At 37.2% G+C, this 24,561-nt stretch overlaps 1 protein-coding gene across 1 annotated transcript; it reads right to left on the minus strand.

Moving 5' to 3' along the window:
• Positions 1 to 605: 605 nt before the first annotated feature.
• Positions 606 to 16,467, minus strand: TNS4 (tensin 4; the record flags this gene model as incomplete). Its single annotated transcript, XM_082271927.1, has 12 exons — positions 15,977 to 16,467; positions 11,344 to 11,731; positions 10,765 to 11,153; positions 10,510 to 10,596; positions 9,980 to 10,093; positions 8,071 to 8,167; positions 7,895 to 7,968; positions 5,451 to 5,516; positions 3,718 to 3,886; positions 3,565 to 3,633; positions 1,595 to 1,621; positions 606 to 747 (listed from the first exon to the last, which is right to left on the minus strand). Exons 1-12 carry the CDS (start codon positions 16,434 to 16,436, stop codon positions 606 to 608), a joined length of 2,082 nt encoding a protein of 693 aa, XP_082128053.1. The 5' UTR covers positions 16,437 to 16,467.
• Positions 16,468 to 24,561: the final 8,094 nt, after the last annotated feature.

Raw genomic sequence — 24,561 nt, forward strand, 5'->3', positions numbered from 1 at the left:
AGGCTGTTTTTGGATGCTGACTTCTTAAGATGTTGCTAAAGTTGTGTAATACGATATATGAAAATTGAAATCCTTTCCCCACCTTCCCCGTCAGAGCAGCTGGAAACATCGACTTCAGATCCTGCAGTGCCACCTGCAGGTAAAATCTCAGATTTTATTCAAAGTATTCAGTTGTAATTGAGTTTTATAGGAAAGTATTATTTCCTGGAATATATTTAAAATAAATTATACTCTACACACGGTGAACTTAGTCATTTGGGGTTGAATATTGGGTCATGTGCCACAGCTACCCCTACTGTGCATGGCAGTGGTCATAGAAGATGAACAGTTTCAATGGTCTTGAACCAGTTTGTCTCTTGAGGGCCAAAAAGACGAAATGTTCACAAGTCTTTTACCGAAGAATAAATATTCCATTGCTCTTTAGTTGATGGTATATGAAGCCATCCATAGGTACTTTAAGCAGCTGCCCTTGGAATCCAAGAAAGGTGATACAACAATGCTTGAGGCTAGAGCACAACAGAAAATGGAGCGTGCAGCACTGCTGTCCCATACAATAAATAGGAATCCATATATAAAAACCACACTTGTAGCTGTGAAAACAGAAGCTAGACTCTTTCTTGCTGTTGAATCAAGTTTGTTAGGAAGCTAATCAGAGGTGAGGCAGGCTGAATTGCATCATATTCGGCAAAGACATGGCACACGTTGTTTGATGGGTCTGTTGGATTCTTTGCCACAAAGCCAAATATCCTAAAATGAAACACAAACAAAAAGTCATCTCTCAAGATATCTTAACTTATCTTATCTTATTGACAATTATCAGGCAATATTTATTTTTATGCATAGATCTTCACTGAAAATTCATAACCCCCAACTTTCTGAGATGCCAAAGATTGGTAAACCTCAAGCGTTTCGTACTGGGTTTTTAAAATAGCAAATAATAAAGCCTCACTTTTTTAGTTCCGTTCCACTTTAATTGATAGTGTTTTTAGATTTTGACACATGTTGATCCCTAGCTCTACAAGAGTGCAGTGAGGATATTTTTTAGAAAATAAGCCATCACCTATGTGAATCATTACGTGAAGCATTTTCTTTAGTACACAGGTACCAAAATATGGGACTATATTTAATTCCTTTCAAATGAAATTTGAGATTATGCAGCTTTTCTCAAACATTTGAAGATTACTTGTTTTAGATTTACAATTTTTTTTTTTTTTTTTTTTTAACAAAACTAGGCCTAGAGCAGCCATTCTCAACCAGGGTTCCATGGAACCCTAGGGTTCCTCCTAAAGTTGCTGGGGATTTCCTACTGTTGCTGATGACCTCCCATTGGATGGTGCCCAAATATTTCAGGGACCAAAACTACTAATCAAAGCCAGCAGCATGACACCAATGGTCTTTTCGGCTTTAGGGGAACATTCTGATGACCACTGTAAGTTTTGCGTTCTTCCTATTAACCATCAGTGTAAGGGGAATTTTTTCTAATGACCTCTGATTAATTGGTTTCAGTAAGAGACCTGAAAATTATTTTAGGGGTTTTTCTAAGATACAAAAGTTGAGAAAGACTGGCCTAAATTGAGCAAGTTAATTATCTTACCTTGAAGATTTACATTGTTTCTGCCACCTGAAAAAAAAAAAAAAAAAACATATGTTTAAGTTTCATACAGTAAACATCTTGCCGTTTTTTTTCCCATGCATTGTCCTAAATAATTACTCACATTTTATGGAATATTGCTGTATAGGGAAACAATCAAATCTTAGAAGTGGAAATGTTTTATACACAAGTTCCATTCATTACCAATATACTTAAAGCATTTCTAGAGCCCACATTTTTCTTTCACCATTGGATAAGGAGGGGATAGAAACTGTGTCAAATTTTTATTTCAGTCTTTATTCACAAAAATTGTAAAATTTCACCCCATTTGCCCTGGTAACCACTGGCCCGAGGAGAGAGACTGATGGGAATATACATTTTTACAGTTCTCATTGGAACTAGGACATAGAGAAATTCTTTCAATTGGGACACTGGTTTTAGTGACCACTGCTAAAAAGTAGATTTCTTATGCCTTTGGAGTGATTACCACTCACGTCTTGCTATGCCTCCAGTACAGAAGTTAGAAAAAATTCTCCAGAAAGAGATAGAGAGTAGAAAAAAAAAAAAATCAAGAACCTGACAATGAGTTTGAACTCTTCTGTACACTATCCAACAATAGTTTTTTGGCTAGCTATAAAGGAAAAAAAAATATGTGTATATATATATATATATATATATATATATATATATATATATATATATTATTATACTTTTCTTTTACAGGGGAGTGCATTACAATAACACACCAATTGAGGGTCCTTTTTACTATACCAGCTTGTTTTAATTATGGTCTTTTGTGATGCTTTGGCGTAGATTGTAACCTCACTCGAGAATCATGATTGGTACGAGCTCCGAGTGCGCAGTTGAGAATCCCTAGACTGCATCCAGACTGGAGGTGTTATTACTCACACCTTGTTCACACTGCCTAAGGCTATCTACTTTGTGTAATAGGGTGGGGATCAGGACTCCACCCTTACCAAGTCCCAACAGGATCTCCACATTAGAACCACCAAATGTTTACACCATCACCGCCCTACTGCTGCTTTTATATATATGGAGAGAGATACAGTATATCAATGCTTTTATTTGCATGAGCATATGCTCCCCCTTTTTTATTGTGTTGCATTCTATAGACGTATGATGTACCTCACTTCCCAAAATTTCAAAATCCTAAGTTTTAATGCTGTGAACTTTTGATTTTAATTTAGTTCAGTTAGTCTCATAATCTAGGCACGTTGGCCAGACAACACAGATTTAGTCTGGACCTCCCCACAGACTACACTGTAGATTGGTCATGCAGACTGGCCTAAGATCTACAACAGCACAATGATGAGGTCATTTGTAAACTCTCTGCTACTGTAAATACAAAATAATTGTAAAAATAAGCTCTGATTGGCTGAGTGTTTGGGATCTCCCTCTCCCAGTGTAAGTGCTGCTGTGCAGAGGATTACAGGGGGTTAATATCATGACAAACTGGGGGTATTGATGATGCTTCTATAGAAATAGTACATGTCAATTTTGACTCACACACCAGTATTCCTAATAACTGCTGTCATCACTGGATCTTATGTATGAGCATGTCCAGTGTTACTGCTTACAAATTCAGAGCCCATCTGTCACAGAGAAATGTATGAAGAGTTGTACAAGACTGCGCCACTGCACTAGACAAAAGCTGGTGTTGTGGAGGCAATCTTGCTTTTGATTTAATTTATAAAAATGGTATATTAGCTGTTTACTCAAAGTTAAATAGTTACATGTCTTGTTTTACAGTACATACTAAATAACTTGTAAGTCTGCACTTTCACCAAGGCAGCGGTTCCAAGAGAACATTACATTTTTAGGCATGTGCAATAATAGCTTCCACCAGCAGATAGCATTGTAGCTAATATCTGCACGAGACGCATTGGTGGGCTCCCTTCCATTTTAAATTTTCCATAATTATTACCACACAAAAAAAAAACGACTCTACTTACTTCCTGAGGTCAGGGTCCACACTGCAGAAACTGAGGGTCGACACAGGGTAATGACGTCTGAAAAACACTCTGGAATAGAAAATACAAAAGTCAGTCCCTGGGCAAGCAGAAAGTGACTTTATTACAGCAATACCGCCAGGAAAAACTCCTTACTTGCGCTGGATGTCAGTCAGGGTCACTCCCTGCTCAGTGGCTTTAAAGTTTACGATAGTAGGCACCTGGAGTTTAGCCTTCTCAAAAGTGACGCTTACTGCCTTCTGAATGGCACTGGATCCAGTCAGGGTTTCAGTACTGATGGAGTTCAGATACAAGACATTGCAGGCTGTGAGGAAATAAAAAGCACAACACATGGTTTACAGGATGACATTTTAAAGCCATGGTTTAGATATATATTTTCTGGCGAGAAGCACCCTTCCACATAAAGCACACAAGCCCAAATGGATCTGGATTCTATGGACCCTTAGTGTTAATCTTTTTTGACTTTTTGGCACTTCCTAGCTTTGATGGAGCTTGACAGCCCACTCCCAACTCTCATACAGTTTGTTGTTGAATCTGAAAGCAAGAAAATCCACATCCAGAGATTCCCCTGGATCCAGATGCTGGTGCCTAAGAAATTCCATCTGCCGATTTTCAACACCTGGGTTGTGGACGGCGTACAGGGCTGCCCAAGAGAGGATCAAGTCTGCTTCCCTTTGTATCTCTCTGTGTGAGAGCAGGGAGTGGGAAGCCACATTTGGCCAGTGAGGTAGCCCAATGGTTAGTGATGTCAATTTGATGTTCATTTTTGACCGCGGTGACGAGACAATTGAGCAGGATGGAATTTTTTTTTTTTCGAAGGTACAAATTTTTTAACAGTGAATCTGGTTTTCATTTGTTTCAAAACCGAATGTTAAAAGCAAACAATTCTGAAGAACTTTTAAACGCCATTTGGCAGGTCATCGAATGTACTAAGAATTGAGTGTTTGTACAAACATCCGTTAAAAATGTTTCTAATGTATTGCAAGCTTTACTCATTGCGGGTAGGTAAAAACACCTCCAGCACTTTATATCTGCAAGATATTTTTTTTTGATAGAGTTACTTTAGGTAGAGGGATGCACTATATCCATAATCTAACATGTATAGCATTCTATGTTGAAGCACATACTGTAAAAATGACTAAAAGGATAACACAGAGAGATAGCGATTGATAAAGTCACGTGACAGTGACGCAACGCGTCAGAAGGAGCCGGGTGACGTCACTTCCAGTCTATGGCCGGGACCGGAAGTTCAGAATTATCCACGCTGCATTAACCTGTGACCCCCACAGTCACGTTTGTCTACACATTTCTTCGCTATTTTATATGTAAGTGATTACTATGTTCTATTAAAGTGGTTTTAAATGACTAAACTATTGAGATCCCTATTTTTATTTCATATGTGGGCTGAGTTTCATGTGCCACAGAATGTTCCTCACCAGTGGTGGATTGTCTGTTGACCACCTTTGAGCACCTTTTTTACCACTATTTACTTTGACCTCATCGGATCACAGCACTAATTGATAAACTGTTTTTCTTGGTTTCTTAACTATTTTTCACTGTACTTGGACATTACATTTTATTTCTTTTCATATTATTATTGGACTTTTATGCATTATTTGTTACACATGCTGAATGTTGCATATTATTTACATTATTTGTATTACTGCACATTTGTTTTATCGTCACAGTCAGGAATACTTGATTATCTTTTTTAGATGTTGAAGCACAATTTCCTTGGGAATTTATGTATGTGGTTTTATGTTTTATTTCACTTTATTTCAGTAGATATAGCGCCGTTCCATGTCTGTCTATTTTTACAGAGAGTTACATATATTAGATATACAGTAAATTTTGAATTTTTGTTTTACCAGCTGAAGTCTTGAGCTCTGATGCTGCATCTGGCAGGCATTCTGGGCTGCTATCTCCATCACTCGCTGTAAATAATAAAGAGAAAGTTTTAATGCAATGATTTTTTTACATGAAGAGTTTGTAAATTGTTAAAATTGAAACAAAAAAGATTTGGTCAGGTTTTTTTTTTGTTTTATTTTTTTAGTTAGTGTTTTATATTAGATGGCATTGCTAATTTATTATATAAAATCTTTAATTTACAAAGAGAGCTTTAATTTAATTTAATTTAAAGTACCAATGTAGCACTCATTTAACATTTTGGGTTTTCTAAAAATACTAGCAACAGATTCTCTATTTCAGACAGTCTCTCTAATTTAAACCCTGTACAGTGCTATACAAAGCAGGGAAAGACAGAGGGAGCCAAGCCACTTTTCTGACTCACTCAGCTGTGCATGTAATTTAAGCAAAAAAATAAAATCTAACCCTTTAACATGCATTTTGAATGTGGTTCATTCCTGTGGAAGATGCACTTTCTGAAACCTCACCAAAAATACAGAAAAGCAGAAAAAAAATAGCAACACACTAAAATGCTGAAATGTAAACTGTGCCATAGATGAAGAGGTAGTCAATAATGCCTCTATTTTAAAGGTCAATACTGATATCTGGAAGAGACAGCGAGACAACCAACTACAGTGTGATGAAGATGATTTCATCTACAAACCGTTGCATTGTTCAAAAGAAAAGTATGTTTTCTGTTTTTTAACATCGCAAAATGTGACTTTAATGTAATAATAAATTGCAAAATAGCCTGTGTATAAATTATACATGTTATGAATATAACATTTTGGTTTGTTAAAATTGGAGTTCTGTTTTAAGAGCTGTATAATGGGTCTGGTTTAATGACTCTTTTTTGTGTTGCAAATAAAGGTAATGGATAGTGATTCGCAAAAATACGAAGAATGGTGAAAGCATAAAAAGAAAACATAGGCCTAGCGCATTATCCTCAATAAAGTCTTTATTAAATAAAACAGAGGTAAGTATTAGAGCTGCACGATTCTGAATAAAATGAGAATCACAGTTTCTTTGCTTAGAAAAAAGATCGCAATTCTCTCACGATTCTCAGCGTAACATCATCTTTCACATTATACAAAAAAATTAGGCAAAGTTTACTGTTTAGTTTTTTTATTTTTATTAATTGAAGTGTATTTTTTCCCAAAAAATTGCCTTTGAACGACCGCTGCGCAATTACAGTGTGACATAAAATATTGCAATGACCGCCATTTAACATGAATCGTGGAAATTAAGATTGTGAGGGGGTTGAATCGAAATTGCGTTTTTCTTTTTTAATGATTAATTGTAAAGCTCGAGTAAGTGTACTCACAAACCAGTATACCATATATACAATGTACTGATACTGATGTCTACTTCACATGCTTACATACGATGTATAAGCATGTGAATTAGACATGTTCTGTTGGCTCTGAGGAGGAGGGAAACCTTGAAACGCCTTTGCCGATGTGTCTGCAAGTTAGTCCCATGTGATGTGGTTATTCCTACATGAACCTAAGCAGATGATTTTTAAGATAAGCAATGATTCAAGCACTGGTTTGTGAGTATACGTACCTTTGTTTTATTTAATAAAGATGTTATTGAGGATAATGCACTAAGCCTACGCGCCCTCTGTTTTCTTTTTATGTTTTCAGTATTTTCGGACCTCCCTAGTCTTTGGAAGGCAGCGAGGTGTGCATTATCTACTTAAATGTCTCAGACTAGGAGACTGTAATCACATTGGGGATTACTGAACAGCGCAGGAGAGTGAACATTGTGACATTTTTTGAAGTCTAACACAGGGAATGGTGTTTTCTACAGTACTAGACCTTTATTATTACAATAACAGAACTTCCAAAATTGAAGTTACAATTTCTGGGATATAGTTAGTACAATGCAACAGCCTAGTTCCACTAGGTGGACAACTCAGAAGAAGTGCATGTTGAAGTACTGGTATCTTCCAAACATTAACCAAACAGCGGTGAGGAAAAGTAGGGGAAGAAGAACCAGAATTAAGAGAGGAGTAGAGAAGAGAAGAGGCTCAGGATGGGTGTATGCTAGTGAAGACCAAGAAGGTAAGTATTCAATTTTAAAGACCCCAGACATCTTAAACAAGGACCAGGATGTCCATGTGGCAAAGAAGGAATCCATTCTACCATGCTCTCCTGCTGTCAGGCTCTCCATAAGCCTCAGATCATTCATAATTGTGGTTCAAGAGTGTCTGGAATTTTCCAGTATCTAGAAATAGTGGACCAGGCAGCCACTAGGAAATATAAACCTGGATATGGAGGCTCTCCTAAAAATACCAGTAGCCTGGCTATCATGCTGATCCAGTAGTTTTAGGAATTTTAGAGCCACTGGTTCATGACTATGTTAATACATTCTACCTATATGTGAACATGAATGACATACATACCTTTGTCAGCAATGCGCAGTTTGCAGGGTAAAGATATTGGGGTGATTGTGTGCTGATACACCCATGCGGAGAGGCTCCCTAGAATAAAGTATAAGAACAAAATATGTAAGATTTGAACTGATACATGAAATGCATAAATTTGCCTATTTATGACAAGAACACTCAGGTTAGAAAACATACCAAAGTAAGGCTCCTCTGCAGCACCTTTCAGATGGACTCCTTTTGCAGACGATTCAATCAGGAAATGTCGGACTAGCTCGTTTGTTGTGTTATCTGTTGGTACAGTAGAAATTGTATGACTCCACTAAGTGGTGTCTAAATGCTGAAAACAGTAAATTTAGTTGTCCCTTTAATTATCTCTCGCTTCCCTTGCTTGTCTATGTCCTTCTTTCTCTAGCCTATCTTTTCTGTGCACAATATTGTAAGCTACAGGCATAAATTTAAAATTATAACTTCTGTACAATTATCACTGAATAAAATTACCTAGAAGGAACTAATTATCAGATCTACAGATTTTCATCAGTATTTCAGAAAACCTTAATCATTTGGCAAGTCGTAGTGACGTGAGTCATTATGAGTCATACAGTGTGCTAAAGTGAAGGCTTTGCATCATTCATCTCAAATTACTCCATTCCAGATTTCCAGTGACTAATGTTGTCTTACATTACTGCCTATGATTACAAATCACCTCTGTTTTCTAGGCCACTTAACAAACAAAACCCCATTTGTTTTGGAATGTGCCAAGCCCTTAGTAGGAATGCCAAAACATAACACAAGAGACTCTTATCAAATGCGCCCCCTGAAATTCTGCAATACAGTGTTCGCTTAGATATTAGCAACAACAGTTGCCTTCAATGAAAGATACAATATGGCACACCGATTTATTTTACTATATTACCCAATTTAGAAAAAGTTGTGAAATTTTACATTTGAAACCTTACAAATAACCTAACCTGGGCAAAAACATTTCCAACATAGCCACCCTGCCCTAAGCAGATATGACTTTTTCATTTTAGTGTTGGTTGGCTGCAGTCAGCCTAAGCTGAATTAATAGTTTGGTATTTGCTTGGTCTTCCCTAAGTCCAATTTTATAGATTGTTTCTGCCTACTGCCTGGGGAGTGTCCCTAATAATAGAGAAAAAGGTTCCAATAATCCTGGGTTATGAATAATTATGCACCCCCTGGCCAACCACTAGGTAGTTTATTGTCCATGGTGCAGACTGGGATAGGATATAAATATTTGGTTATGACCTGGTGAAGCTCTCTTCCCCTCAGCCCCTGCTTGTGTGCTGGATGTTTAGTCCTTCTAGGCCCCACTGTCTGAGGGAACCCATGTTCTTGAGAGACTAGTCCTAAGTCTGGGGTAGCTAACTAGAGGTGGCTTTTTCCCAGCAGAAGCAGAACTAATCCTGAGAAGGAGAACCAGAGAGGAACTTTGTGTAGAGGTGCCTGACAAGCTGGTATTTGGCTTAAAACCTAAAAGGAAATGTGGTGTCTATCCCAGGGAAGGAAGTTGTGCAACATCTACTTGATGGTATAAAGGTCCTTACCTAGTAACTCCATTACCTGTTATCTAAAAATGTTTTAGACCAGGTCAGGTTCTGTCTACTATTTTTTTATTTTTTAGAATTTATATAGCACAAACATAGCATGCAAATCGTAGAGCATCTGGTTATTTCCCTAAAAGCTGCTTACAATGTAAGGGGTAGTTTGGGAGGTAGCTAGTTAACCTACCAATATGCTTCTGGTTTTTGAGAGGAAGGGGATACACTTGGAGGAAACCAGCACAAACACAAGCAAAATATACCACCTTAGATGGGGTGTCAGACACGATTTGAAACCAGATCTGCAAAAGTCCTTATCACTTCTTACTGAACATCAGGTATATACTGTACATAGCGTTAAGGGATTACTACTTTTTAGTATGAGAATATAGTTATTTATGATCATAAAAAGTGAGATTTCCCGCATGTGTTTCATACGATAATTATTACAAATTCTTATGTGAAACACACCAAGGTGTAGTAAAAGTCATAAGGAATTTGCCCCACAAACAGCAAAACTTTAATTGCACAGCATACCAACCTGTTTTGGAGGGTGTTCCTGGAACCTTCATAGCCATCCCAAAAGATCCTCGGTAGGATGTGCTATCACGGATAATGAAAGTTCCTGGCTCCTTGTCCTTTAAATACTCGATAGCTGCATTCAAAGCAATAAATATTTTTAGCTAACGTGTCAACAAAGTGTGAAGGGTGGCGATGCTAACCCTACAGTAAGACCATGTAGGACTAGCGTAACCACCCTAAAAATGAGCATCTATTAATATTTAGATATACAGAAGCAACCATGGATAATCACATATAGATATGGATTTTTTTTTCTATATGGGTTTAGTTACACATTAAATTTAGTGTAAATTTACAGCACAGCAGGGTTGTAACTACAGTATGTGTAATGGGGTCCCGTGGCAAATCCATTAAAGGGCCTTTGTATTTTTAATCTCAATCTCAAAGACAATTCCTTTAGTGATAAAGAATACAAAATGCTTTTATGGCAATATTGTAAACATGTCTAAACTATATGTACTTTTATTTTTTATTAATAAATGTCCTTACCTTGGTCACGAGTGATGCTAGGCTTAAACCAAAGCTTGGACTTGTCCATTACAAATTTCATGCCAGGCTGACCATCTTTTACAGTGCCTGAAAAAACAATAGCAAATGTGCTTATTTGTAACGTAATGTAATGTAACGTAGACAAGGAGTATCTTTGATTATACTGCCTTTAGTAAGCTTATTATTTACTGTATAATTTTTAATCCCTTAAGTATTTGGCATAAAAACAGAATATAGAATTTTTAAGGCACTTACCATCTGAACATGTTGGGATAGAAGACTCGGAGTATGTTTTGTTGAAACTAGAGGAGCCTCTTCTTTTGGGTCCATTCAGTATGTTTTTGGAGGATTTGGAGAGGTCTTCATTCTCTAAACAACCATTGACCAGAAGGATGGGGATGTCCATACTGGAATTATTGACAGATGGGGGGCAGCTGTTGGCGTGACCTTTTGTAGAAGCATGAGAATACATTTTGGAGTGATAAAAACTGCCATTGTGGTCAAAGCGATGAATGGGAGTGGTAGGGGACATTATTGCAGGACTGTTTAAATTGGAAAAGGACCCCACTGACCCAACTGGGCTTTCTGACATTCTTGAAGAATATTGATGGCCATCTGTGTCATCGTATGGAAGAGAATGGGTGCTGTTGTAAATTAAAATAATAAAAAAGTTAGAGATTTTTTATGAAATAGTTTTAGTTAACTAAAAATAAGACCAGAGAGAGTTTACAAACTAATGTTAAATATCTGCTTAAAAGCCAGAGCTGGTTATGAGTGCTGTTTGCCATATAAAGTACCTGAATTAGTACTATTGGCAGTTTTTAAGTCACTTACCTTCCCAAAATATAGCTGGTGTCTGATCCTGGACTTGTGGACATGACTGACATATTACTGGTGTGGAATGAGGGTCTCGTGTAGAATGAACTGTCTGAGCCAAGTGATGAGGACAAAACAGAATTAGGTTGATGTGACCTTGTATTTGGGACAGCAATGGTTTCTGTGGCTTGGCGGATAACTTCAGTAGATGAACTCTGATGCTGATCTTGCCACCTGCTGGCATGGGATTGAGGTTCACAGAAGATAAGACTGCCGTTTGGAGTGCAGTTACTGTCTGTTCCCCGTGAAATGAGTATGCCCTCAAACTTTGGTGTGGGACTTGAAGATCGTTGTATGTTCTCATGAGCAACTGCTCTGGTGGGATTCATTTCCACGCATTTTATTGCTGAGAAAAGAGCAATTTAATACTGTTATTTCATTTTATTTGAAGATGTATTAATGAGTACAGAGCATAATTCATTTGTGCCTTTTAAATCTGTTTGGGGTTAAGCTTTAAATCAAGAACAGAGGAGACTAAAATTCTGATAATAAAATCGCTAACCTCATTTACCTTGTGCTGAGTCATCATTATACAAATATTTGTATTGCCCTCTCCCCATTCCAGAATGTCTGCTTGCTAAAAAAAAACATCTAGATCCTTCTGTTTTGGCCATATGGGTGTATGGTCAGGTCGGTATAGGGTCAAACGGTCCAAGCTCATGAATGAGTAGCCTAAGGTTTGCATGCATTGCCATACTATGTGACAACTCTGTGGACTGAAGTTGATGACAGATGAAGATGGTGATGATCACTGAATTTATTTATTTGGTTTGTTACACAATTGTTCTTAATGATTTGGTTTGTTTTAATTTAGCATTTTTAGCCATCACACAATTGTTTTCTTTCAACATGTATCAGAAGATGATTTGCCCATTTTAAATACTGCAATGAATCGTTTGCTGCCTCAAGCAAACATTGTCGTGACTCGTGATACGTCCAAATGAAAAGTGCAGTCAAATGTCTAAAAAGATTAATTCTTTTCAGTATACTGAGTATTTTAGGTGTGCCGTTACCTGTGCAATCATGTCCAAGAAACAAAGCAAAGTTAAACTAGGCTAGACTAGACATATGTACTTCCCTTAAAATCAGACATATCCTACATACAGAGAAAGGAGTTATTTATTTCTTCTTACTACTAAGAGGTCTCCTTTTAGTACTGGGTCAAGGACTTCTGGCACTCAGAGCATAGATGGCAAGATCCCCCCCCCCCCCCTTACCTACCCTGCGAAACCAGCATATTGTGTTTGTATATCTGCATCTATAGTGGTTGAACAAGTAAAGGACATAACATGAATAGCCACCATTTTGCTCCATGGAAGACTGAACAAGTTTGGGGGGGGGGGGGAGAATAGAGAGAAGAGTGGTGCCATTTGGTTAAACTAATCTGACTTAAGCTGGCCAGTAGGATTTTGTTTGTTTTCAACTGTAGTGATGATAAAATTTGCGCAAGAAAGAAATTTTTTCTCAAACAAACATTTTCTAACAGTGAATGTGGTTTATATTCAGGGGAAATTGCACATACTGCAATGGGCATGATCTATGCAAAAAAAAAAAAAAAACCTATTTGATACATCAGGGCTTTTGAATGAAATTCATTCAAATCAATGATGACAAGATTGAGTGCTCTGGTAAGAATTTTTCAGAATTTCTGTACAATTGTTCAAACTTTGTTCTACTGGCCAGCCTAAGTTATAAGAGCATTGTGAAACAGAGGCAGGTTTTGATTAGCAATATAATAACCAAAATATGTTTCTACCATCTGGGTGCTAAGGTAGCTTATAATTCTATAATTCCATTTTATTATGATCTAAAAAAGCACTAATTTTAGGTTTCAGGATAACAAAATACAACATTTTTAATGCAGTGCTGTAAAACAAGAAAACTTAAATTGATAAAAGCTAAAAAGGTTTATACACAAATGCAAAAGAACATAGCTAAAGGAATAAGAGGAAGAAGGAGTTAACAATGTGGGTTAACTATTGTTTACTGGTGGTAAAGTAGGAACAACTGGTAATTTAAATAAATATTTGAAGCTTTAGAGATGGACATGTAGGCAGTAAAGGACAAAATTAAACTGAAGCAGGAATCCAGCCAATACATTTTGAGCAAAATAGGGAAGGGTCACAACCTCTTCTTCCTGTTGGGCAATCCAAGCTTACGTTTTGTCCTAATGACCATTTTCACCTGGACAGAGTATGAAGAAAAATCTAATGCTATATAGTGGGGACAGCTGTTCTTGTGACAACTATTAAAAGGTGGATTTCTCTTTAATTTGTGGAGATTTCCTCTCACTTTCTGATCCTCTTACTGTCTCTGAGACAGAAAATCTATGGAAATATCTCCAGTGGGATACATTGCCATGAAGTTGGCTTCCCAAAAATTGGTTTTGGTGATAGTCACCCTATCTAGAACCTAAGGAATTTGCTGAGTGGTTGTTACCCTCTGTGACCCATGACCTGACCTGTGCTTCTGCTTTACCTGGCTTACTTCCTGACTCTTTTGTATCCGTATCTTTCGCTGCTGACCTTGCCTTGTGTCTCAACTGTCTGCTGTTTTGGTACATCTTCTGCCCATTTAATTTCAACCTCAGTCTGGATTTTGACTTCATTCCTGCTTGCCAAATTTATACCTCTGTTGCCTGTTCGTTGCTGACTCTAGCTTTCTGGACTATGATTCTGATTCTGCTTCCTGTTCCTGTATGTTCCTTTCCCCACTTTAGCCAAATCTACAAAAAAAGTTTGGGCTGAAGTATCAATTTAACAGAGGTTACAATTCAGGTAGATTTTAAGTGGACATCAGGGATTTTACTAACATCCAGGAAAATCAATGAAAAAAACACTGCTGACTTTTGTTTTATCCAAGTTCGTGTCTCTTTTTTATCAGAGTTGGAAAAACCATCAGTGCTCTCCCTTGCAATTAAAGTGCAAAATGATGATTTGAATCTTAACTTGCCTAGTTGCCATGGGCCAGTATAGACAACCTTTTTTTCATTATTTAAACACAATCTATACTTTTATTTTTCTTAAATATATGTACTATGATGAGTTTAAAGTAGATACATTTATGTACTTGTAATTGTAATATTTTATGTACTGTTTGTTTTATATGTACTACCCATTTCCTCATCTACTGGAGATCTATCTATCTATCTATCTATCTATCTATCTATCTATCTATCTATCTATCTATCTATCTATCTATCTATCTATCTATCTATCTATCTATCTATCTATCTATCTATCTATCTATCTATCTATCTATCTATCTATCTATCTATCTATCTATCTATCTATCTATCTATCTATCTATCTATCTATCTATCTATCTATCTATCTATCTATCTATCTAATATTAATAATAATGATACTTACAAGGACTTTTTAATTTAATAAATGATTAAAATAGTAGATGGTCAAGCAAAAATTACCCTCATACAGTTCTGAAAATCCCATCTTGAAAATGGATTAGGATGGCTATGCCCATGAGTCCACATCCTACACTAATATGCTTCCCTCCCGCTGACATCACAGGCCAATCCTACCCCTACAGGCATATTTTAGGAATATGATGGCTCTGTTATAAAGCTTACCATAAGAATTTTTTTTTACATTTAATAGCATGCGCTGTCTCAATGGGTAGGGCTGACTTAATGAGGACAGTCAAGCCTTCCAGGCATTATATTATGTAATAATAACAGACGTATAACAAGTCAGTACTGTGCCTATACTGTCCTAAATTGCCAAGCCCTCAGGTGGATGAACATTTGGTTTGTTGCATTAGGGGGCGACATCTTGTCAAAAAAAGGAGGCTTTTTTTTAATTTTTTTATGCCATCTGTATCCCTGCTGGGGAGGTTCACCCCTCTGTATTTGCCCTGGTGGCCATTGTCACCAGAACTGAAAGGAAGAAGAAAGTCTAAAATTTTGAGTTGTCACTAGATGAGTAGTAGAGGGAAAATCTTTCAATAAGGACGGCAGTGATTGCTGTCTACCCACCGATTTCTCTTAGTCTGGAGAGATCTCCATTTACTCCCTGTTGTGTCTGAAAACAGGGAGTGAAGAAAAATTTCCCCAGTGGGACTTTGGATATACTACTTTAAAACGCAACTCTAGCCAAACCTCTAAACCCACAGCTGAAACATTTGTACATTAAAATCAAAGAACATAAATGTAATATATTGAAGCTTAGGAGCCCTTAGATGTGGTGGCTGAATTTGTTTTTCTTTACCATGATAAGAACACTTTTAGCAAGCAGAAAACTTACCAGTTGATATTGCAGGAAATGTAGTTTCCTAGTCCCTTCCAGTGAGCTGAAGTTTAAGCACAAACAATGTTGTCATCATTCTGCAAAATAATTACTCACCACATTATTGAATCAAAATCTAGGTGACAACCATGGTTCCTTACACAATTGTAGTGGAGGAATGAGTGTAGCCACCCAGTGTGTTATTCCCAGAATAACCAGATGAAAAAAAAATACATTTGTAAGGGCTGGTAAGCATCAATATATTACATTTTTGGGGGTTTAGATATGTTTTAAACAGTCAGAGTACATTAAAATAGACTTTTTATTTAGTCTAGGACTTTCCTTACCTGGAGGGCTTGTGGTTCTGGATGTAACTGGTCTACAGGGTGAAGGTTCACGTTTTTTCTTTATTAGATCGGTGTTAACAGGCAGGGGTTGAAAGGTGGGATCCAACTGTAAGATAAGCTGGTTGAGATTGTCTATGGATATATCCAATGATGGAGATATTGGCTCTTCCCCATTGACATCTATTTCTGATCCATTCATAACCTTCTGTTGGTTAGTGCTGTTGTTCCCTGAGTTTGGGTTTATTGGTCCACCATAAAGAGCTGTTTCTGCCAACCTGTGGCCACCGACCTGTGTTGTCATCTGCCCAACACACCGCTCTGAAGTGTAATAGGAGCATTTGGTAGTCATCGATAGACCTCTTTGGTGTGCTGCTTGTCTGAAACCACCTCCGTCTTCTTTGGGTGCCATGCAGACTGTCTGTCCCACTCGCAACACATGGTTAGGTATTACTTGGGACATGATAGTTTCCAATTTTAAATATGAACTTGAAATTCCTAAAAAAAAAACAAGGGGCAGATTACTATTTAGAAAATAAAGCTATAACCTAAAGCTCTTATACTCTATCTAATGGTACTGACCCTTCCTAAGTGTGTGTTGAAGCCTTCTAAGTTCTTGTATAAAGCTAAAGGCAGAGCTAAGGGTGACTTTTTTTTTACAGGAATTCAGGTCTCCAGGTAGATATATACACCATATTACCAAAAGTATTGATGCCTGCCTTTACAGCACATGAACTTTAATGGCATCCCAGTCTTAGTCGATAGGGTTCAATACTGAGTTGGCTCATCTTTTGCAGCATAACAGCTTCAACTCTTCTGGGAAGGCTATCCACAAGGTTTAGAAGTGTGTCTATGGGAATGTTTGACTATTCTTTCAGAATTGCATTTGTGAGGTCAGTCACTGATGTTGGATGAGAAGTTCTGGCTCGTAGTCTCAGCTCTTATTCATCCCAAAGGTGTTCTATCGGGTTGAGGTCAGGACTCTGTGCAAGCCAGTCAAGTTCCTCTACCCCAAACTTCCTCATCCATGTCTTTGTTGACCTTGATTTGTGCACTGGTCCAAATCATTTGGTGGAGGGGGGATTATGGTGTGGGGTTGTTTTTCAAGGGTTGGGCTTGACCGCTTAGTTCCAGTGAAGGGAACTCTTAAGGCATCAGCATACCAAGACTTTGTGGGAACAGTTTGGGGATGGCTCCATCCTGTTCCAACATTACTGCTCACCAGTGTACAAAGCAAGGTCCATAAAGACATGGATGAGCGTGTTTGGAGTGGAGGAACTTGTCTGGCCTGCACAGATTTTTCCTTTCTGCCATAATGTTATTGAAGACATAAATTTTCACAAGTTCCATATTCTTGAGTGAGGAAGTGTCAGTTATTTCCTCTTTGCAGCACTACTTCTTGCTGGCTGTTTTCCCAACATTGACAGTTACTGTGTTTACCATCATTAACAGTTATTTACCATCATTGGCAGATACTGTATTTACCATCATTAACAGTTATTTACCATCATTAGCAGATACTGTATTTACCATCATTAACAGTTATTTACCATCACTGGCAGTTTTTTTGCCATCATTGACAGTTTTGTGTTCTATTAGAGAAGACTTTTCAAATAATACATGGCATGAATTATCAGCACAGCTAAATGATTAATCTAGTAATATTACAGGAAAACTATACTAGGAGGATTATTAGGTATGGAAGACTCTCACGCTGTCATTATATGTAAAAGTGAAAAATAAAATAAGATAAGATCTATAATATCTAATTAGTACTTAACCAGGTTGCTGCTAACACTTAGACGCTTATCCTCAGCGATTAGGGTGTGAAAATGGTAAACAATGAGTGTTGCGCTACCCTTAAATTGGAACCTTATACGTTTATAAGTGTCGAAGAAACTGTAAAATGAAGACTTATGCTGGCCATGCACACACAGAATTTCATCCGTTTGCAGACTGAATGATTATTCGTCGGTCAAAAGCTAATTGGCCACTAACTGACAGAATAAAATCTTTTACATAATTGTTTTCATGATCATAATGATCATAACTGATATTTCAAAGACATGCGCAATACGAGTCAGAATATTATTTTCGTTTCAATTTTACCATACACGTATAAACTTTTGTTGAAACGATAAAGGTTTTCGCTATGGATCCATCGACATTAGCCGGGCACACGATCGAAATCGTCGGTAAACTTGTGTTCGCTAACGGCCCGATTTTCGAACGATCTTTCCTAAAACGACCATTTTCGGCTGAAATTCTGTACGTGTATAGCCAGCATTGGTTCATAAACATATTAAAATAATTCATCACCATATTGACATAAAGTGCAATCCTGTACACAATCTTTAAAGTGCGCTGTGCAATAGTGCAAAGTGAAGATCGAAATTTGATGTGCAAAACAAAATAATTAGAATCAAACGTATATTTATTCCTTGAAACAGCTGGTGTGTCACTACATATAAAAAAAGTGCAGACGTGCAAAAAAGTGTGTAATCTTCAATAAAACATATGGCAATAATCCATCAATAAAATCTTTTATTGATGGATTATTGCCATATGTTTTATTGAAGATTACACACTTTTTTGCACGTCTGCACTTTTTTTATATGTAGTGACACACCAGCTGTTTCAAGGAATAAATATACGTTTGATTCTAATTATTTTGTTTTGCACATCAAATTTCTATCTTCACTTTGCACTTTTGCACAACTCAGTTTAAAGATTGTTTACAGGATTGCACTTTATGTCAACAGGATGATGAATTATGTTAATAGGTTTATATAGGAGGATATCATTGATAACTTCTCAAAATGCTGGTGGTCTCTGAATCAAAGTGTATCTATACCCAGGAAACATACAGTTATATACTATAGCTTATCAGTCCTTAGATGTAGCGGCTGCATTTCTTTTTCTTTTTTTTTCCCTTAATTTTTGTCAGTTTAGTGTACAGGAGTCTAGAAGGACACTGGATTTCGGGCAGGATCGACAGGTATTTTTTTGTACAAGCCAGAAAAAAATAAACAAATGTTGCAGCTACATCTAAGGACTGGTAAGCTACAAATTTATAAAATGTTTTTTTTCTTGGGTTTAGATATAATATAGGTTCTAAGCTAGTGGCCCATACCAAGCATGCATCCAGTGAAGTCAGAACATCTGATTTGTATGCTGGTCCTAAGCTAGCCATAAACTGGTAGAATTTAGTTTAAAAACATTTTTAAACAGTGTTTTGACTTTCTTATGGTTAGTGTGGTCTAACTGACTAAAATCTAAGAATGGAAATGTATTCTTGTTTCCTGTCCAATGTAACAAATTCTAGCCAATAATGGTATTCTCATTTGGAAACATATTCCCTTCCGTCCATCCTAAAATTGGATGTTAAAGTTTGCAACATTGTCATGACAATCGAATGAAAAATTTTCAGGACTTTCATATAATCACTGATAGTATAATCGAATGCTCTAACAAATGACCCAATGTAGCCGTCTGTCTGTACATCATACACCACAATACACAGCCTCAGAGTAAGTATCCAATGCTCACAATGGCACATGTTCACTGAATGAGAAGCCTTTCTGTCCTCTGGGAGACCTTATTGGAAAAAGAAGCCACAGAGGACTTCTCATTGATCGCTCATTGGACACCAATCAGTGCTAGCCAATGCAAGCAATATGATGGATTCTCACCTCAGGGCTGTGTATTGTGGTGTACAGGCCACTACACTGGCAGCACAGGGCATCACAGCCGTTCGTCAGTTCCGGTGAAGGCGCATCATTCCCTGCTAAACATGCCCAGAAGCTGTGCAGGGATGATGTGCCTTTCCCGGAAGTGACGAGCGGGTTGGTGCAGGGCATTCTGGGACAAAGAGGACACGGAAGAGGACGCAGAAGAGGACGCGCTGGCTTCAGCTGCCCACACCTGAGATGGCAGCACTGGACAGGACATTTTCAAGGTAAGTATTTCTTCTAAAAGGTAAGTGTGACCCGGGACAGTTCAGAGGCTATCCATTATTGAATGTACTAGCCCTGACTGTCCCAGGGGTATTTTTATCTAAACTTCAACCCTGAGGCCGGAACTCCGCTTTAAGTTGTCTTAAAAGCAAAAGTCCTCTTTTGTCCAAGCGGTCCCTGATCTGCTGGACAGGCCAAGAACTGCCATCTACACTGCCATGAGTTTCGGTAAGGCATTCTCAACCAGGGTTCTGTGGAAACCTAGAGTTCCTTCAGAGATGGTTAGGGGTTCCTTGAGATGTGGCTAAATTACCTCCCATCTAATGGTGCCAGGTCCAACACCACTTGGCAGAGCCAGTGAAAGTGACATTCTTCCAACCACTGCAAGTGGAGTATTTTTCCCACTGACCACCACCCGTGTAAGGGGTGCTTTTCCAATGACTAATGTTCAGGGGTTCCCTGAGAAATGAATATTATGTTAAGAGTTCCTCTGGGGGAAATAGATTGAGAAAGACGGCAGTAAGTGGTACAGTGCACCTCCTATGATGTATAGGATCAGCCCTCTTACATTAAGAAGAGCCTACAAAAACTTTACTTTAGGAAATGAAAGTAGTGACCTCCAACATAAATGCAGGTTTGAATATCATTGGTGACTCTGAACAACACTGACACTTTCTAATAACCAAATGTTGATAAATTAACTCCAATTTTCCAGATATGCTATAAGTGAAGAGTAGGGGTATTATATCTTTAAAAAATTAGATTTTACAGTCTTGATACCACCAATGTCCACACACTGACTGCTACTTAGCAATGAAAAAAGCTGTTTGTAGCATTTTAGTAAAAGGGCGAAAGATTGATACGATCCGAAGAGAAACCAGAGTATGAAGTGAACGTTATTCTGAAAGCAGTGTACTGTTATGCGATGGATGTAAATACCATTGAAATGAATTTCAAAAGTATATCGAGATGGTACATAACGCCAGTAAAAGCACATAAATATCATCCAGAGAAATTGGAACTATGTTGGAGAGGCTGTAAACCATGGGGTACGATGTACCATACATGGTGGGAATGCCCTAAGATACGCAAAAGGTATCTAAGATTGGTAGAAGGTACAACAATATACCAAGGAAATCACGGGAGAGATTATTTTGGATGACCCACGGATGTGTTTATTCCATAAAACAGATAAACCCCATAAACAATATAAAAATACGCTAGTTCCAAACTTGATAAACATGGCAAAAAGGGCAATACTATAAAAATGGCTAAAAATGGAAAGCCCCTCCATTGGTTTAATAGAATTGAACATATATATAATATGGAGTATTTGGGCAGTAGAGAGGAAGAACAGGTTGATAACTTCATAAATGAAAAAAATGGGAAGATTTTAAAAAGACTAATAAACATTTAGAAGAATGGGTGGAATAAGGGGTAGATTGAGTTAATGGAGAGGAAGGTGAAGTAAAGCACAACAATAGCAATAAGTGGTAGAAGGAAGGGGGAGAATGGGTTAAGGGTTAGGGATAGGAGGAGGGGGGGGGGTGGAAATTTTGTACACTGAGAAGTATTTTCAATGTTTTTGACTGTATATTCTGGATTCAAAATTAATAAAATGTATATTAAAAAGTAGGATTTTAGTAGCATTTAGAAGCATTGAGGAGCATTCAACTTTTTTTTTTTTTTTCTGCTGGAAAAACACTCCAAGAAACTCTGCAAGAACAATTTTTTTTTTTCTGCTCCTAGATGCTGAAGCTTAAAAAAATGCTAATAACCTAAAACAGTGTGCAAGGACATAGGATAACATTATTAAGCTTCTAGGAGCAGAAAACATAAATGGTAATAATGGCTTCTAGGAGCTTAAAAAAACGCTAGTGTGCGTGGAACCTTACAGTGTATGGCCACTGTTAGTTGCAAACCTGGTTGAATAGCATGACATCAGGCAACCAGCATTTTCAGAAAGCAAAAATGCAAAAGTATTCCTCTTTTGGAGGACAATGCTGATTTACTTTGCTCCTAAATATTTAAAGCATTAAAAATGTATTTGGCAATAAATAACATATTATTATTATTATTATTATTACTATTAATATTAATAATAAAAACGATATACATATTATAATAAACACACGCACACACATTAGATATATAACATACATACAGTATATATATATATATATATATATATATATATATATATATATATATAATGTGTGTGTGGTTATTATAATATGTATATAGTTTTTATTATTATTATTATTATTAATAATAATAATATTAAATATTATTTATTGCCAAATTTACATTTGAATACATTTATATATAAAAAAAAAATATATATATATATATATATATATATATATATATATATATATATATAAAATTAATATTATAATAATATTATAATACACACATAAATATATATATATAATATATATATATATATATATATATATATATATATATATATTTATATATATAATAAAATATTATATAAATTGTTTATTTTATAATAAACTAGATAGATAGATAGATAGATAGATAGATAGATAGATAGATAGATAGATAGATAGATAGATAGATAGATAGATAGATAGATAGATAGATAATATAAATATTTTAGTGTTTTAGGAATATTCCAATAGTTTTTATAATATATACCTTTATATATATATATATATATATATATATATATATATATATATATATGTATATATTATAAAATATTATATAAATTATTAATTTTATAATAAACTAGATAGATAGATAGATAGATAGTATACATATTTTAGTGTTTTAGGAATATTCCTGTAGTTTTGCTGTATATCGTAATTTTCTTCTTTTCGACTACAAGAGTATATTGTAAATAATTGGTATTCCAGAAAAGCAAGTATTTCATATAGATTTTAAGGAATATAACTTACCTGTTTGTCCTGAGGGTTGTCTACTGTTCAGCAGCTGTCTTAATGTGAGTTGAGAAACTCTTTGCTTTGTAGGTTGGGTATATATAGAGGAAGAAGTTCCACCCTTATTCTAACCCTTGCCTTGCCTAAGCACACATAGAGGCAGGCTTGGTGACTGCGGCTGTGACACAGCTGGGATGGATAGAGCGATGGTAATACAGCTGCCTCCCACACTGTCTGATTCTTTCCTGTGCCTGGAGGCAATGCAGACAGTGTACACCCCTCTGGAGAGTGCAGGTGTGAGGCAGCCCCAATGCACTGTGACGTCAGGGTGAACTGTTTAGTGGGTATTCCTAATACATCCAGCATGGAAACCAACACAACGAAGAAATAAACAGTAACGCCCAGTACTGTCACTGAACTGATCTTATTATTTTAAAGGGAAAGGTTAGAGACAGTTGTAACGTATCGTATATAAACATGTTGTGTCCTGGAATCTAACCTTTCCATCAGGGACAGGGTCCTTTAGCATTCAAGGTAAGAGGACCAAAGGGCATAGGTTGGGGGTCCCCTCCAGGGAAAGCACCCAAGGTGGCCCCTTCTTTTGGCTATAGTTGGGTATACACTAGTAGAATGTCAAACAACAATTTGTATAAAAATGCTCAGTTTATTCGAATGTCATTAAAAAGTAGCTCAAGATTTTGTTTGCTTTTAACATTTAATTTTGGAATGAGTGGACTTTACCGAATGAAAAGCGCATTCACTGTACGAAATGCGTACATTCAAGAAATATTTTCCATACTGGTCCTTTAACCGCTTCAATACCGGGCACTTTCACCCCCCTTCTTGCCCTGGCCAATTTCCAGCTTTTAGCGCTGTCCCACTTTGAATGACAATTGCGCCGTCATGCAACACAGTACCCAAATTCATTTTTTATCATTTCTTCAAACAAATATATATTTTTTTTGCTAAAAAACAAAAATAAAACTAAAAATTTAGAAGAAAAAAAAAGTGTTTCTGTCCGAAATTTTTGTAAATAAGTAATTTTTCTCCTTCACTCATGTGTGCCGATTAGGCTGCACTGATGAGGCTGATAGGCTGTACTGATGGGCACTGATGAGGTAGCACTGATGAGCACGGATGAGGTAGCACTGATGGGCACTGATGAGGCTGCACTGATGGGGGCTGATAGGCTGCATTGATGGGCACTGATGAGGTAGCACTGATGGGCACTGATGAGGCTGCACTGATGGGGGCTGATAGGCTGCATTGATGGCCACTGATGAGGTAGCACTGATGGGCACTGATGAGGCTGCACTGATGGGGACTGATAGGCTGCATTGACTGCATTGATGGGCACTGATGAGGTATCACTGATGAGCACAGATGAGGTAGCACTGATGGGCACTGATGAGGCTGCACTGATGGGGGCTGATAGGCTGCATTGATGGGCACTGATGGGCGCTTATGAGGCTGCACTGATCGGCACTGATGAGGCTGCACTCATGGGCACTGGTGAGATAGCACTGATAGGCACTAATAAGGGGGCACTGATGGGCAATAATTAGTTGGAACTGAAGGGCACTGATGGGGTGGCACTGATGAGGAGGCACTAATATGCAGCACTGATGGGCACTGATAGGTGGCACTGATATGCAGCACTGCATCTGTCCAAATTTTTTGTAAATAAGTAGTTTTTCTCCTTCACTCATGTGCGCTGATGAGG

This window comes from Pelophylax lessonae (assembly GCF_965119305.1).
Source record: "Pelophylax lessonae genome assembly, chromosome: 11".
Classification (NCBI taxonomy): domain Eukaryota; kingdom Metazoa; phylum Chordata; class Amphibia; order Anura; family Ranidae; genus Pelophylax; species Pelophylax lessonae.